Source organism: Schistocerca piceifrons, chromosome 7 (genome assembly GCF_021461385.2).
Source record: "Schistocerca piceifrons isolate TAMUIC-IGC-003096 chromosome 7, iqSchPice1.1, whole genome shotgun sequence".
Taxonomy (NCBI): Eukaryota; Metazoa; Arthropoda; class Insecta; order Orthoptera; family Acrididae; genus Schistocerca; species Schistocerca piceifrons.
Window position 1 is genome coordinate 355,396,947 of NC_060144.1, and position 17,386 is coordinate 355,414,332.

General features: G+C 40.1%; 1 protein-coding gene across 1 annotated transcript in view; it reads left to right on the forward strand.

Annotated features, from left to right (window-relative positions):
• Nucleotides 1-17,386, forward strand: part of LOC124804616 (probable E3 ubiquitin-protein ligase HERC1) — a 790,356-nt gene that overhangs the window by 574,282 nt on the left and 198,688 nt on the right. Inside the window, exon 52 of the mRNA XM_047264817.1 lies at nt 7,175-7,384. Coding sequence (XP_047120773.1) covers nt 7,175-7,384 — 210 coding nt within the window. The remainder of the gene's footprint in view (nt 1-7,174; nt 7,385-17,386) is intronic.

Consider the following 17,386-nt stretch of genomic DNA (forward strand, 5'->3'; position numbering starts at 1 on the left):
CATTTGCTTCACCTGGTCCTACTCAACCCAACAAGCCACCTTCCTAGATATTGACCTTCACCTCAGAGATGGCTACATCAGTACCTCCGTCCATATCAAACCTGCTAACTACCAGCAATACCTCCACTTCCACAGCTGCCACCCATTCCGTACCAAGAAGTCCCTTCCTTACAGCCTATCCACCCATGGTCGTTGCATCTGTAGTGATGAGCAGTCCCTCTGAAAATATACGGAGGGTCTCACTGAAGCCTTCATTGACCGTAATTATCCTCTCATCCTTGTACAAAAACAAATCTCCCATGCCTTAACTTCCCATTCTCCTACCACCTCCCAAAGTCCCACAGTCCGGCCACAAAGGAGCATTCCCCTCTTAACTCTGTACCATCCGGGACTGGAGCAACTGAATTGTATTCTCCGCCAGGGTTTCGATTACCTCTCGTCGTCCCTGAAATGAGAAATGCCCTGAAATGGGAAATGTCCTGCCCACTGTCCTTCCCACCTCTCCTACTGTGGTATTCCGCTGTCCACCGAACCTACACAATATACTCGTCCATTCTTACACAACCCCTGCTAACAATCCCTTTCGTCATCGCTCATACCCCTAATAGACCTAGATGCAAGACCTGTCCCATACATCCTCCTACCATTACCTACTCCAGTCCGGTCACTAACATCACATTTCCCATCAAAGGCAGGGCTACCTGTGAAACCAGTCATGTGATTTACAAGCTAAGCTGCAACCTCTGTGCTGCATTCTATGTAGGCATGACAACCAACAAGCTGTCTGTGCGCATGAACGGCCACCGACAAACTGTAGCCAAAAAACAAGTGGACCACTCTGTTGCTGAACACGCTGCCAATCGTGATATCGTTCATCTCAATGACTGCTTCACAGCCTGTGCCATATGGATCCTCCCCACCAACACCAGCTTTTCTGAATTGCGTGGGTGGGAACTTTCCCTGCAATACATCCTACGTTCCCGTAACCCTCCTGGCCTGAACCTTCGTTAGTCACTGTCCGCACCTATCCAGCCTGCTCCCTGTTCCCATTCCAGCACTACACAGCCGTCATTTCACCGCCACACCCAATCTTTTAGTTTCTTTTTATTTCTCTCCTTTCCGCTACTTACCCCCTCCCCCCTCCACACCTTCTCTCCTGCCCTCCGTCTAAACTGCAACACTTCACCACTTCACTGTCCCCACTCCCACCATACTATCCCCCCCCCTTCCCCACCACAGCCTCCTCCATACCCCCACCCAGTCGCCACTCCCATCATGCACTGTTGCTGCTGTTTGCAGTGTGGTTTCAGCTCTCTGAGACTGCAGATGTGTGTGCAAGTTGCATTTATGCACGTGTGTGTGTGTGTGTGTGTGTGTGTGTGTGTCTACTGCTGACAAAGGCCTAATGGCCAAAAGCTTTAATTGTGTGAATCTTTTTGTTGTGCCTATCACGACTCAGCATCTCCGTTATACGGTGAGTAGCAACTTTCCTTCTCTGGTATTGTTACATTCCATCCTGGATTTTCCATTGTTTGATTTAACAGAGTCTAATGTTTGACGACTAAGTTGACTTGCAGAAGTTGTTGTCTGTGAAAGATGAAAATATGTTATGATTGAACTGAAAGTATTCTACGAGTACCCAATTATTTCAAGAATAGAGAAAAATTCTAATTAATTCCTGTAACCAGCAAAAATCTTCAGAGAAGAAGCTTTTGGGATATCAACTTAGCTGAATATCCAGAGAAGGGCATCGGCTAGTCACGTCACGTAAGTCATCTGATGAGAGTGAGGTGAGAATTGCGAGTGCAGTCCAGTTTCACACCGCTTCTTGTGTCTTCAAAACTTTAGAACGCCCCAGGATGACTGGAAGATTCAGGAAAAACCTGGGAACTTTTTCATCCTGGAGAAAACTGGGAAAGATCCGGGAGCTTCTTAGTATTCTGGGAATTTTAATTTGTCTTACTTTTGAGTTAAATTTTTGTAATTTTGACTGGTAAGAACTGATACTCTAACAAATAATTTTACTTTAGCCCGCTACTGTAGAATAACACTGCGGCAATAAAACATAAACAAGAGAGAAACACCAATGTAAAACTTACAACAAAATACAGTGCGCACATAAGTGTTCGCCGACAGCAAAATGCATCAAAGGCTTCAGGACGAAGACTATACAATACTTCATAATACTTCCAATGAGTGCGTGTTGCAGGAGCTTACATTTCTGACAGGTTGTGGGAAAATGTTCCAAATGGTGGGTACTTTCAAAGTAAATTTCCTTTTATGCGAGATGAATTATGTTACGTATGAAAATGTGCGAGGAATTTCTTAGATCATAGGATGGTTGACTCTCATTCAAAACTTAACACTTTGAGGACCAGGCATTTAGAAGAATTTCGGCACCAGAAGGCAAGAAATCTATGTTATCATTTAAAACTTTTCTGGCACATTTGTGTCTGATACATCTTAAAGGGTAGCACTCGATTAAAAAAAAAATTTAAAAGAAACAAACAGTGTTATATGTGAAAGCTTAACTTTTCTTGTAGCTATACTTCTTGTATATTAATTTAAACCATAAACTTTTTCTATTTGTGTGTCCATTCTACTTCTGTATTTCAGTGCTTTGGAAACAAAGTGCTGTGTGCTGCACATAAAGGTCTTACCATAACATGTTATTTTTTGATTGGTTTCATTTCCTGAAGTGGCGGGAAGTGGTGTATAAAACCTTTACCACTTAAGGAGTTGATAAGTTTCACAGTTCTGTGACATTTTTTAACCAGGAAAATGTGTATTTTCACTGGGAAAGAGTGTATTCTTATCTGGGAAAATCCAGGAATTTCTTTTTCCTTATCCACGTATGCACCCTGATATAAAATATCAGAGATGAAAGACAAGGATATTATGAGCTATAGACTTGGAGTGCATAGATATTAGATGGCGTAAATTTAGACAGTTTGAGACTGAGAGCAAATAAAAAGACAAACATGTCACAAAGAGAAAACTTCCATTTCTTAATCACAGAATAGTTACGAAATGAACCTCATAAATGACAGCCACAAGTGGAGTAAGTGCACTTAAGTTAAAATTCATTTTACTTACAAGAATCTTTCTTTCTGTAATCTTTATTTTTCTTTTTCCAAGCAGCGTAACTATTTAATTAAAAAACTGTGGTGTGCGTTACGTAAGACCTTCGGTACACACACCATCAGATTATTTGACTTGTCGATCTAACGAAGTAGGCGAGTGTCAGCAATATGTCTCGTGGTCTTATCGTGGTGTGTTTATCTTCTGCCGTTAGGTCAGACGATAGAAATGCAACTTGCATGCTCAGAGTAGCAGATTGATGGTGACCAACTTTAAACAGAACTTGATTAATTTTCACACACATTTATTAAAATAATAACAAGCATAAAAATAACTTAACTTGGTTCAGGATGCTATTTACAATTGGCAATCTGAAGTTCCTTTGGTCTTGGTACGTTAATCTTATTCTCACATATCTCTGATACTTGATAAAGTGTCTATTCATTTATCTTCATGGCTATGTACAGGAATATGATAATCTTATTAGGCGCAGACTGAAACTTGATTATAGACTAATGCAGACTAACGCAGACTAATGCAGACTAACACAGACTAATGCGGACTAATGCAGACTGGTGCAGACAAATGCAGACTGACTGATCGAAGGTCTGTACACTCGTCATAATACCTCGCGCGTTCAGGTATCACTGCGTGAGTGTGATCCGCGAGGAGAAAAGGTTCTACGTTAGCAGCAATCTCATTGGCTGTGTTACATATTAATACGCGGATCGGCAGAAGCAGAATTTGGTCCGTCTCTAAGACAGTGCCATCTCGTAGTGCGGAGACGGACGAGCGCTTCGCCTGCGCTGTTGTGCTTAGCGGGGCGCGCTCTAGTGGGAAAGTTGTGTACGCGCTTACTACGCAGAACTATGTACACAACAAAAACAATATTAATACGAGGGTCAATCACAAAATAAGTTCCATTTGGTTATATAAAATAAATGTGCACAGATACAGAAAAAAATATTTATTGTACAAAATCCACAACTCTTAAACTACTTTTCTACATAGCTTCCAAAATTTTGTAGGCACTTGTCATAGTATGGCACAAGATTTTGTATGCCTTCTTCATAGAAGGCTGCCTCCTGTGTATTCAACCATGTGGTAACATGTCCTTTCAGCTCGTCATCATCGTTGAAATGTTGACCACCAAGGACAGATTTTAGGTGTAAGAAGAGATGAAAGTCGCTAGGAGCGAGGTCCGAGCTGTATGGAGGATGATCAAATGCGTCCCAGTGAAATTCCCATAAGAGTTGTCTGGTCACATTCGCCGTGTGAGGTTGGACGTTATCGTGGAAGAAAACAAAACCTTTTGACAGTAATTCTTGGCACTTGTTCTGTATTGCATGGCACAATTTCTTAATGGCCAAGCAGTAACCATGTGCATTGATTGTTTGGCCTTGTGGTAAGAAATCAATCAGCAAAATGCCTTTTGTGTCTCAAAAATGCTTCACATGATTTTTCGAGGTGTCAAGATTTGCTTAGGCTTAACCTTCGTTGTGGATGAAGTCTGCCTCTATTCCATTCATTGCCAGTTTGTTTCAGGGGTGTCATACGATACCCAGGTTTCATCTTCCATGACTATCTGAGAAAGAAAACCATCACCTTCGTCATTGTAGCGTGTCAAAAACTGAAGTTCACTGCCCATCCGTTGTTTTTTATTGATACCCAACGTGGGCAAAATTTTCAAAATTTCAGTTTTACAGTAACAATTTCATGAATTAGTGATCAGGTGATTTGTGGAACTTCCATAGCAAGGACACTAAGTGTAAACTTACGGTTGAGCTTAATCTTTTCTTCAATTGTGTGAACCAGTTCATCAGTAACCACAGACGAGTGTCCACTTCGTTCTTCATTGTGCACTTGATCACGTACTTCATTGAACAGTCTGTTGCATCTTCTTACCATTGAATCACTCATAGCATTTTGTCCATAAACCTCGCAGATTTGCTGATGAATTTCCTTTGGTTTAACTTTCTTTGCATTCAGAAAACGAATCGCAGATCTGATTTCACACACGGCTGCATTTTGAATTATGGCTGACATTATAAAGAGCACTATAAAGCACGAGTCAGCAGCAGCGATCTGAAAATGGTGTACAGGTCTCCTCCTTGAGTCAGAGTAACTGCTGCGCTTGCTCAGAACTGCGATCGTAGTGCTGTCGTTGATAGAAATAGAAACAGAACTTACTTTGTGGACGACGCTTGTATAAATTGAAAAAAGTGGCTTGAAGATATACACTTTTTTATTTAGTTCAGGTACTTTTTGCACAGATCATTTCATTATATATGACAAAGGGAAGGGACTAATCAGTTTAAACATTGTTTAGTGTGACTAATTTTCAGTTACAACTACATTAGCTGAGTACCCACATTGCCTGTGTATGTGTTCATTCCAGTCTTCTGTTAGTCCATCTCCTCGTCCCTCCTCCCCCGTGTCCACTTGTCTCTATCCCTCCTGTACATCTGCCCCTATCCTCTCTGTCCATCTCTTCCTCACCTCTCTCTTTGTTCATCCTATCTCTGTCTGTGTTCTACTCCTGCCTTCTCTCTGTCCATTTCCTCCTCACCCCTCTCAATGTCCATCTCCTCCTGCTCCTCCTCCTCTCTCTGTCCATCTCCTCCTGCTCCTCCTCCTCCTCCTCCTCTCTCTGTCCATCTCCTCCTCTTTCCTTTCGCTGTCCATCTCTTTCTCTCTTCATCTCCTCCTCTTTCCTTTCGCTGTCCATCACATTCTCTCTTCATCACCCCCTCTTCCCATTTCACGCCCATTTCTTCCATCCCCTCTCTCTGTCCATTTTCTCCTCCTCCCTGTCTATGTCCATTTCCCCCCCCCCCCCCCCCCCCCGAAGGCTTGATCCATCTCCTCCTCCTTCTTATATCCATCTGTTCCTTGCCTTTCTGTCCATCTGCTCCTTTGTCCCTTTCTCTACCTCTCCCCCCTCTGTCTCCTCCTCACTCCCTGTATCTCCTCCTCCTCCCTCTCTCACTAAATGAAACTCTTCTCACAGCATAGGTATCTGCAAAACTACAAGTTGCCCAAATCTGACCTTTTGGTACTTTTAATGAGATTCTACTAATTATGGTGGTTCACTGTGGGTTCCACATTCCAATTTTTAGTCCTTGTTAAGTAAAACTATTGTCTGTCATTGAAACTGATAATATTTTTAGTGACCCTCTTGTGTTTAATGCATCAAGAACAAAAGAGGATACAAATAATAGCTTTCGTATGATAGACTAAATGATAAAGTCACCCAAGATCTGTGATTGGGGGGAGGGATAAGTGATGGGCGAAGGAAGAGGAGGGGAGGAGGACCGGACAAGAGGGAAATCATTAGTGAATTTACAGCATCCGAGAAAATTTTAGAATCTAATAAGTTTGAATTGAGTACTTACATTGATTGCTGCGTTTCCCTTAAATTTTCCATGGGAAGATATTCCATTGACTTCTCTTTATGAATATAGCTGTTCATAATGTAGAATATAGACAGTGGTTTGAATCTTCTGTTATTCATCAGATGATGCTTTGCACTTGGACTAAAAAATGAATGATATTTCCTGTTAATGTCCTTATGTGGTGGTCATTTTCCAGTTCAACTTGTTCTCCATGGTTTATAGATTTCCTTAAGTTCATTTTTTTGTATTTTTTGTGCGATTCTTTCCTTTTCCCTATCTTCCCTATCTTGTGACCTCTCCCAGTCCAGAGCATATTTACCCTGTGGTGCAGTTGTCCACTGTGGTGGACAGCTGTTAATATCGGTACCTCGGCATTTTTAATCAGTTCTGAGGCTGCTAATGCATGCAGTCCATTCCAGTGGGTACTCCGTATTAGTGCTGCACTCTGCATGTGTTTGCAGCCTCAGGGTTGACTAAAAACACCAAAGAAGTGACATTAACAGCTCTCCACTGCAGTGTGGTGGACTGCACCATACATTAATGTTATCTTGCTGTGTTTTTGAAATGGCTTTGCAGTTTCTCCTCATAGAGGAGCTGTGTTCAGCTTAGTCCTTCTTTGTCTTTTCAGTGGTAGATAATAAGCACTACTGTGAATAATTTGTCGTCACTGTTTTAAAATTCATTTCCATTATTTTCAGAGGGCGCACACATTTCTTACAGTGCAGAAAACTGTCAGATTGATACCCAAGAGGCATGGGTTACTGCATTGGCTTGGCCACAGGTGGCTTGTACCGAAAGGAACTCTGAGCATCTGCTAGTTGGGACCATTACTGGCTCAGTAGCTCTTCTCACTGTCTCAAAGGGATGTGTACAACATGATGACCTTATCATTGGAACTCAGCCATACAGTAAGTATATAGTAAACTACAGGGTGTACATAAAGTCCGGGAACACTTTCAATTATTTGTTGCACAAGAACTAAACATTGTACAGATGTCATACATATTGCATTTTGAAGAGAAACTCTGAAAGTTTTTTTACAAACATTTGCTATGCGAACCATGAGTGACCAGGCAGATGTCAATACACTAATCGAATTCTTGCCATGCCCATCCTAGCATGGCATTATTGACTGGGGCAGTCACTTCCCATATTCTCTCCTGGAGCTCCGCTACATCACATGGTAGGGGTGGTACATACGCCAGAAAAAAGTCACACGGAGTGTGATCTGGTGATCGGGGTGGCCATTTCATGAAACAGCTGTGTCCTTCTGCAGCACGGCCGATGTATTGTTGTGGCAGCTCCATGTTCAGGTACCCATGGACTTCATGATTAAAATGGGGTGGAGCACTATCCTTCTGAAAAATGAACAGAGAGTCCGACTGCATTTGAGGCATCAGCCATTGCTGCAACATGTCCAAGTAGGAATGCCAGTGACAGTGCTCTCGGCGAAGAAGTATAGCCCGTACAGTTTTCAACATGACAAGGCACAAAAAACATTTACCTTTGGGAATTCACTTTTAAATTCAATGTATTCAGTGGATGCTTTGTACCCCAGATTCGACAATGATGCTTGTTCACTTTTCCACTTGTGTGAAAAGTGGCATTGTCGCTAAAAATTAAGCAATCAACAGTACCATCCCCATCCTCATTCAGTTTTTGCAACTGCGAACAAAACTCAAAGTGCTTGTCTTTGTCGTCATCATTGAGCTTCTGACTAGCTCCAATTTGAATGGTTTCACAGATGGCTTCTGTTGCAGGACTTTCCACACTGTAATTGGAGCCATTTCAAGTTCATGGGATGCATGACACACTGATTTCTTTGGACTCCTTATGGATGTATCTCGTACGTGCTCCACATTCACTTCACTTACACTGGGATGTCCGCTTCTCTTTGCCGGGCACAACAACCTGTCATAACGAATTTGATGTGCCAGTTGTAAATGGACTTCCTTGTTGGTGGCTTCTTACTGTACCTGGTTCTAAACGTCCATTGTACAGCTGCAGCTCACTTGTATTTGTCGAACTCCAACACACAAAAAGCTCACTCTGCACCTGAACTTGCAATGTTTTGCAACTAACACTGACTATCAGCAAATTAGCAAACTAAGCTGTGGTGGTGTACATGGGGGGGGGGGGGGGGGAGACCCTTTCATGGTCCTCTTCAAAATGACATATGTATGATATCCATACAATGTTTGGTTCTTGTGTGATAAATAATTGTAAGTGTTCCCAGACTTTATGTACACCATGTATTTATATTGTGATGTAACTCAGATGTACATCTTTTCTTTGCTTTCTATATTACTGGTTTTCAGTGAATATGGTAACTTTCAGTGTCTGCTGTGGTACCAACAGTGAAACAAATGATTTATAAAATTATATAATTAAGCACACATTCTTCTTGTGGTGGAAGGTACCTGTCTGACTGTATTAATTTTTTTAAAGTATAATTAAGGGAATAGGTTTCTGCTGTGAGTAGAATTTTTGGTTCGTACTTGTTATTCTCAAGTCAACCATTGTCAGTGGGTTCATTTTATTTTCTGTCGAACAACAGGTAAAATTTTTGCATGGTGATATATGTAGTTTTGGGATTATGGTATGTATAATTTCAACTGAAAAGAAAAGAATCCTCTGATGATGGTGAAACTTCACTGAAAAGTGTGTAGCTACTGTGTTTACTCAAAGCAGAAATCATTTCAGTAATGACACATACATTCCATATTTACATATAATTACAAGTTGTGATATAAACATGAAAAACTTTGCAGCAATCCAGGATAATATTTGCTTTATTATAATTCCAACCTGATCACAATGTTTATTTGTAATCAGGTTATTAATTTCACTTCGTAAAGACCATCATCAGACCCGAATAGAAACGTAATATTAACAAATATCACGCCATTATATGTGATGTTCAGCCCAAGTCACTGGCTATTTTGGCTTCGTCAAACAAAGACAAAATGGCTTATGATATTGACTGCACATCATGTATAATAGTGTGATATGTATTCTTTTTTATTCCACCTACACCTTGAGAAAACATAAGTGCTCCATCAAATGAAAACTGGGCACCGAGCAAGCTTCACTGTTGTTGTTGTTGTGGTCTTCAGTCCTGAGACTGGTTTGATGCAGCTCTCCATGCTACTCTATCCTGTGCAAGCTTTTTCATCTCCCAGTACCTACTGCAACCTACATCCTTCTGAATCTGCTTAGTGTATTCATCTCTTGGTCTCCCTCTACGATTTTTACCCTCCACGCTGCCCTCCAATACTAAATTGGTGATCCCTTGATGCCTCAGAACATGTCCTACCAACCGATCCCTTCTTCTTGTCAAGTTGTGCCACAAACTTCTCTTCTCCCCAATCCTATTCAATACTTCCTCATTAGTTATGCGATCTACCCATCTAATCTTCAGCATTCTTCTGTAGCACCACATTTCGAAAGCTTCTATTCTCTTCTTGTCCAAACTATTTATCGTCCATGTTTCACTTCCATACATGGCTACACTCCATATGAATACTTTCAGAAATGACTTCCTGACACTTAAATCAATACTGGATGTTAACAAATTTCTCTTCTTCAGAAACGCTTTCCTTGCCATTGCCTGCCTACATTTTATATCCTCTCTACTTCGACCATGATCAGTTATTTTGCTCCCCAAATAGCAAAACTCCTTTACTACTTTAAGTGCCTCATTTCCTAATCTAATTCCCTCAGCATCACCCGACTTAATTAGACTACATTCCATTATCCTTGTTTTGCTTTTGTTGATGTTCATCTTATATCCTCCTTTCAAGACACTGTCCATTCCATTCAACTGCTCTTCCAAGTCCTTTGCTGTCTCTGACAGAATTACAATGTCATCGACGAACCTCAAAGTTTTTATTTCTTCTCCATGAATTTTAATACCTACTCCAAATTTTTCTTTTGTTTCCTTTACTGCTTGCTCAATATACAGATTGAACAACATCGGGGAGAGGCTACAACCCTGTCTTACTCCCTTCCCAACCACTGCTTCCCTTTCATGTCCCTCGACTCTTATAACTGCCATCTGGTTTCTGTACAAATTGTAAATAGCCTTTCGCTCCCTGTATTTTACCCTTGCCACCTTTAGAATTTGAAAGAGAGTATTCCAGTCAACATTGTCAAAAGCTTTCTCTAAGTCTACAAATGCTAGAAACGTAGGTTTGCCTTTCCTTAATCTTTCTTCTAAGATAAGTCGTATGGTCAGTATTGCCTCACGTGTTCCAGTGTTTCTACGGAATCCAAACTGATCTTCCCCGAGGTCCGCTCCTACTAGTTTTTCCATTCGTCTGTAAAGAATTCGTGTTAGTATTTTGCAGCTGTGACTTATTAAGCTGATAGTTCGGTAATTTTCACATCTGTCAACACCTGCTTTCTTTGGGATTGGAATTATTATATTCTTCTTGAAGTCTGAGGGTATTTCGCCTGTTTCATACATCTTGCTCACCAGATGGTAGAGTTTTGTCAGGACTGGCTCTCCCACGGCCGTCAGTAGTTCCAATGGAATATTGTCTACTCCGGGGGCCTTGTTTCGACTCAGGTCTTTCAGTGCTCTGTCAAACTCTTCACGCAGTATCATATCTCCCATTTCATCTTCATCTACATCCTCTTCCATTTCCATAATATTGTCCTCAAGTACATCGCCCTTGTATAAACCCTCTATATACTCCTTCCACCTTTCTGCTTTCCCTTCTTTGCTTAGAACTGGGTTTCCATCTGAGCTCTTGATATTCATACAAGTCGTTCTCTTATCTCCAAAGGTCTCTTTAATTTTCCTGTAGGCGGTATCTATCTTACCCCTAGTGAGATAGGCCTCTACATCCTTACATTTGTCCTCTAGCCATCCCTGCTTAGCCATTTTGCACTTCCTGTCGATCTCATTTTTGAGACGTTTGTATTCCTTTTTGCCTGTTTCACTTACTGCATTTTTATATTTTCTCCTTTCATCAATTAAATTCAATATTTCTTCTGTTACCCAAGGATTTCTAGTAGCCCTCGTCTTTTTACCTACTTGATCCTCTGCTGCCTTCACTACTTCATCCCTCAAAGCTACCCATTCTTCTTCTACTGTATTTATTTCCCCCATTCCTGTCAATTGCTCCCTTATGCTCTCCCTGAAACTCTGTACAACCTCTGGTTCTTTTAGTTTATCCAGGTCCCATCTCCTTAAATTCCCACCTTTTTGCAGTTTCTTCAGTTTTAATCTACAGGTCACTGGAAGATGGCGGCGTGTGTAGATATCCGCGATTTTACTCCTAAAATAAGTTACAGTGAAGCCGTTAAAAATTCGTGTGTAAGTTGCAAAAGTGAATTATTAAAGTATAATGAGCGTATTGCTAGTTTACAATGTGTAATCAGCAGTCTAAGAATAAAAATCGACAGCCTGAAGTCCGAAAATATGGAACTGAAGTCGAAGCGAAACATGGATCCATTGCTTCAAGACAGACAGAAGGACAAAAACTTTCGCGAGAACACGGCTACATTGGTGCAAAATGACGCTGATAAATCATCAGAATGGAAGGTAGTACACAACAAGCGTCAAACAATCGGCACTAAAAATTCGTGTACAGCAAACGTTTCGAGGTTCGAGAATGTAAACAATTTTGATGTGCTTTGTTCTAGTAATAGTCTCACTGAAAGTGAAAACAATCGTAAGAAGAGTGTGCCGATAAACTATCGGAAAAAGGTTAGGTTTCATCTTCCAAAGCCACAACGTTCAGTTAACAGCAATGAAAGTGGCAGTGGTGTGATCCAGTCTGCTGTGAGTGAAACATCAACAAATCGTTTTCACATTTTCGCTGATAGTCATGGTAGAGGCATGGCTGATATAGTGAAAAGCAGTTTTAATGCTGCCGATGTTTGTGGAATTGTGAAGCCAGGTGCTAAACTTCAAGAAGTTGTAGCGGGGTGTGATCCTGAAAAAGTAAAAAACGAGTGTGTGATCTTAATAGGTGGCTCAAACAACGTTGCCTGCAACGAAGGGAATGATGCCATACAGTCGCTCAGGAAGAAAATATCGGCGCTTCATCAGTCTAAGGTATTTGTTGTGAACATTCCAAAGAGACATGACTTAATTCCACAGTCCTGTGTAAATGAGGCTATCTCACAAACGAACTCTAAGTTAGCAAAGTTGTGTAAGCATTTTAAAAATACTTGTGTTGTAGATGTAAGCAGTTTTGGACGAGAATTATTTACAAGACACGGTATGCACCTGAACAGATCAGGAAAAAAAGCATTAGGTACCCTCTTAAAAACAAAAATATTGGAAGAAGTCCACAAATGTACCTCAAAGTTGGAACCAATCGCACTTGAATGGCTCCAACCATCAAGTCAGACTCGGTTTCAAACTCAAATGTTTCAGGAAATTGTTAGTAATGAACGTACTGTGTCTGTAGCTACCGATAATTTTTTAGGCAAAAGTTTAGATCTGTCTCTAATTCCAAAGAAATGACGATTTTTCACCAAAATGTGGGAGGACTTGGTAATAAAGTAAATGACATTACTGTTCTGTTAGAGGAACCACAAGGAATAAAAGATACTGATGTATTATGTTTTAGTGAACATCATGTGAAGGATATTGAAAGGTTACAGCTAAGTGGTTACTGTCAGGCAACGCATTACTCTAGAACCATCATGGAAAAAGGTGGAGTGGTAATTTATGTAAAAAACAACATATCTTACAATGCATTAGATTTAAAGAGCCATTGTATAGAGCAACAAATTGAAGTATGTGGTGTTGAGATTACAGGAAATGACTTCACAGCTGTAGTGTTAGCACTGTATAGATCTCCCTCAGGGAATTTGAATGTATTTCTTAAGCACTTAGATTCTTTATTATCCATACTGTACTCAAAGTCCAAGAACTTGATAATTACTGGTGACTTTAATGTTGATTTCCTAAATGAGAGCAATAGTAAAGCTGATTTAGTACATTTAATGGAGTCTTATAATCTGATGGCAATAGTAGATTTCCCAACTAGGATTACTGTTAACAGTAAAAGTCTGATAGATAATATATTTATAGATAAGTCTAAATGCAGTGAGATCACTGTACAACCAATCCTTGGCCTTTCTGATCATGGTGGTCAATTGCTTAGGCTCAATTACATCAGTGTATGCAACAGTTCCGAGCATTCTTGGAAATCTTTTAGGATAATAAATGAACAGGGCCTTAAAAAATTCAATGATAGCGTAAAAGAGATAGACTGGAGCCGAGTTTATAGGGAAACTGATGTAAACAAAAAGTACAATTCATTTTTAAGTGAATTCATGTCTGTATTTGAGTCCATCTTTCCCAAAAAAGTAGTTAGAAATAGTCATATAGGCAATGCCAAGAAGTCTTGGATCACTACAGGGATAATAACATCGTGTAGAACAAAGAGGATGTTATACAGTTCTCTCAGGACTTGTAATGATCCAAAGAAACAACAACACTACAAACTTTACTGTAGCATTCTCAAGAAGGTTATAAATAAATCTAAAAGTATGTGCATAAAATCAGAAATTGAAAGCTCAGAAAATAAAATTAAAACTATATGGAATGTAATAAAGAGGGAAACTGGCAGGACAACAGGGAGCATGTCTCAGGTAGAGATTAAAACAGGGGACAGTATCATAAAGAAACCTGAGTTGGTTGCAGAAATATTTAATAACCACTTTTTGAGATCAGCAGAGAAGACAGGCTGTAATGGTTCTATGGAAGAATCATTGTCCCTCCTACAGAAAGCTATTAGCAACAGAATCCCACAGTTATCCTTATCTCCAGTTACTGTAAGCGAAGTCATAAGAGTAATTAGATCATTAAAAAATAAAAATTCTGCTGGTGTGGACAATATTTCTAGTAAAATACTGAAACACTGTTATAAATTTGTTAGTCCCGTCTTATGCAACATATACAATGCATCCCTACAAGATGGGATTGTCCCTGACAGACTTAAGTTGGCTGTAGTGATTCCTCTCTTTAAAAAAGGGGATAAAAGCATTGTTACAAACTATCGCCCAATATCCCTATTAACTACCTTCTCGAAAATTCTAGAAAAACTCATGCACAGGAGGATTGTAGACCATCTCAACTTCCACAGTATCTTAAGCAAAAATCAGTTTGGGTTTCGTGCCGGTCTTTGTACTGAACAGGCAATATTCTCTTTCAGCAACCAAGTTTTGGAAGCCATTAACAAAAAAATGTCTCCAGTGGGTATTTTTTGTGATCTTACGAAAGCCTTTGACTGTGTAAACCACCAAATTCTTTGGAAAAAGGCAGAATACTATGGTTTAGGTGGTACTGTTGGCTTGTGGCTACAATCATATCTACATGATCGGAAGCAGACTGTAATGCTAAATGGCTCTTCTGGAGAACCTGCCTCGTCTGAATGGGGCACGATAACGTGTGGTGTGCCTCAAGGCTCCGTTTTGGGCCCACTGCTTTTCCTCATCTTTATTAATGATCTTCCTCTTTGTTCTGAGACAAACAGCAAATTTACCCTGTTTGCCGATGATACCACAATTCTAATTGACCATTTGATTGATCATGATCTTGAAAAAACTACAAATACTGTTTTTAATGACATCTTAAATTGGTTCTCCTCAAATGGTCTCTCGCTCAATGCAGATAAAACTCATTATATGAGGTTCCATACATCACAAAGTAATCCCGATGAAATTAACATAAAATGTAGAGATCAACCAATACAGAAAGTTGAAGACACAAAATTCCTGGGAGCTTACATAGACAGTAAATGTAATTGGTCAGTTCACATTCTTCATCTATGCAAAAAACTTAGCTCGGCAACATTTGCGTTACGGGTAATTTCTTCAGTGGCTGAAGTTGACACTATTAAGGTTGCCTACTTTGGCTACTTCCACTCATTGATGTCATATGCTATCATATTTTGGGGGAACCAACCACTTGCAAAAAAAATTTTCACCATCCAAAAAAAAGCAATCAGAATAATGTGTGGGGTCCATCAAAGACACTCTTGCAGGCACTTGTTTCGGAAGATAGGTATCCTAACAACTGCCTCACAGTATATTTTTTCCTTGCTGACCTTTGTGTGCAAAAATTATTCCATCTACCAAGACAACAGTAAATTCCATGGTTATAACACCAGAAACAAAAACAATCTACATTTAGAAATGAAACGTCTCACTCTGGTACAAAAAGGAGTTTACTACTCCAGCATTAAGCTGTTCAATGCTCTACCACTACATATCAAATGTGTTCATACAGAACTGCCAAAATTTAAACAAGTTCTCAAAGATTACCTGACAGAGAAATCTTATTATACTGTGGATGAATACCTGAAAGAAAATGTATACCATCACTAAACTTATTGTGTCTAGAAGTAGTTCAATTGATTTTATTGTGCATTTGGGCATTAGCGCACTTTTTGTAACAACATGTATTTACTCTTGTAGGCCTAATATCTGATTTAACTTTGTGCTCTTATCTTTAATCTTTATTTGAAACTCCTTTTTCTGTCAAATGGTAGTTATGTTATCTAGCTGACATTGTATCTGTTACTGTATTTATAGTATGTCTTACTTAAACTATGTACAATTTGCCATTGAATTGCCCTTGTATTTATTGTAAGTTTAAATTGAAACCTGTACAATTTGACACGTTCCATATCCTTGTGATTGACTCACTAACTGGATCTACGGAACAAGAAATAAATAAATAAATAACCAATAGATTGTGGTCAGAGTCCACATCTGCCCCTGGAAATGTCTTACAATTTAAAACCTGGTTCCTAAATCTCTGTCTTACCATTATATAATCTATCTGATACCTTTTAGTATATCCAGGGTTCTTCCATGTATACAACCTTCTTTCATGATTCTTAAACCAAGTGTTAGTTATGATTATGTTGTGCTCTGTGCAAAATTCGACCAGGCAGCTTCCTCTTTCATTTCTGTCCCCCAATCCATATTCACCTACTATGTTTCCTTCTCTCCCTTTTCCTACACTCGAATTCCAGTCACCCATGACTATTAAATTTTCGTCTCCCTTCACAATCTGAATAATTTCTTTTATTTCATCATACATTTCATCAATTTCTTCGTCATCTGCAGAGCTAGTTGGCATATAAACTTGTACTACTGTAGTAGGCGTGGGCTTCGTATCTATCTTGGCCACAATAATGCGTTCACTATGCTGTTTGTAGTAGCTTACCCGCATTCCTATTTTCCTATTCATTATTAAACCTACTCCTGCATTACCCCTATTTGATTTTGTGTTTATAACCCTGTAGTCACCTGACCAGAAGTCTTGTTCCTCCTGCCACCGAACTTCACTAATTCCCACTATATCTAACTTCAACCTATCCATTTCCCTTTTGAAATTTTCTAACCTACCTGCCCGATTAAGGGATCTGACATTCCATGCTCCGATCCGTAGAACGCCAGTTTTCTTTCTCCTGATAACGACATCCTCTTGAGTAGTCCCCGCCCGGAGATCCGAATGGGGGACTATTTTACCTCCAGAATATTTTACCCAAGAGGACACCATCATCATGTAATCATACAGTAAAGCTGCATGCCCTCGGGAAAAATTACGGCTGTAGTTTCCCCTTGCTTTCAGCCGTTCGCAGTACCAGCACAGCAAGGCCGTTTTGGTTATTGTTACAAGGCCAGATCAGTCAATCATCCAGACTGTTGCCCTTGCAACTACTGAAAAGGCTGCTGCCCCTCCTCAGGAACCACACGTTTGTCTGGCCTCTCAACAGATACCCCTCCGTTGTGGTTGCACCTACGGTATGGCTATCTGTATCGCTGAGGCACGCAAGCCTCCCCACCAACGGCAAGGTCCATGGTTCATGGGGGGGGGCTTCACTGTTATGTCCTGTATTTCCCCCCCCCCCACTGTTATGTCCTGTATTTTT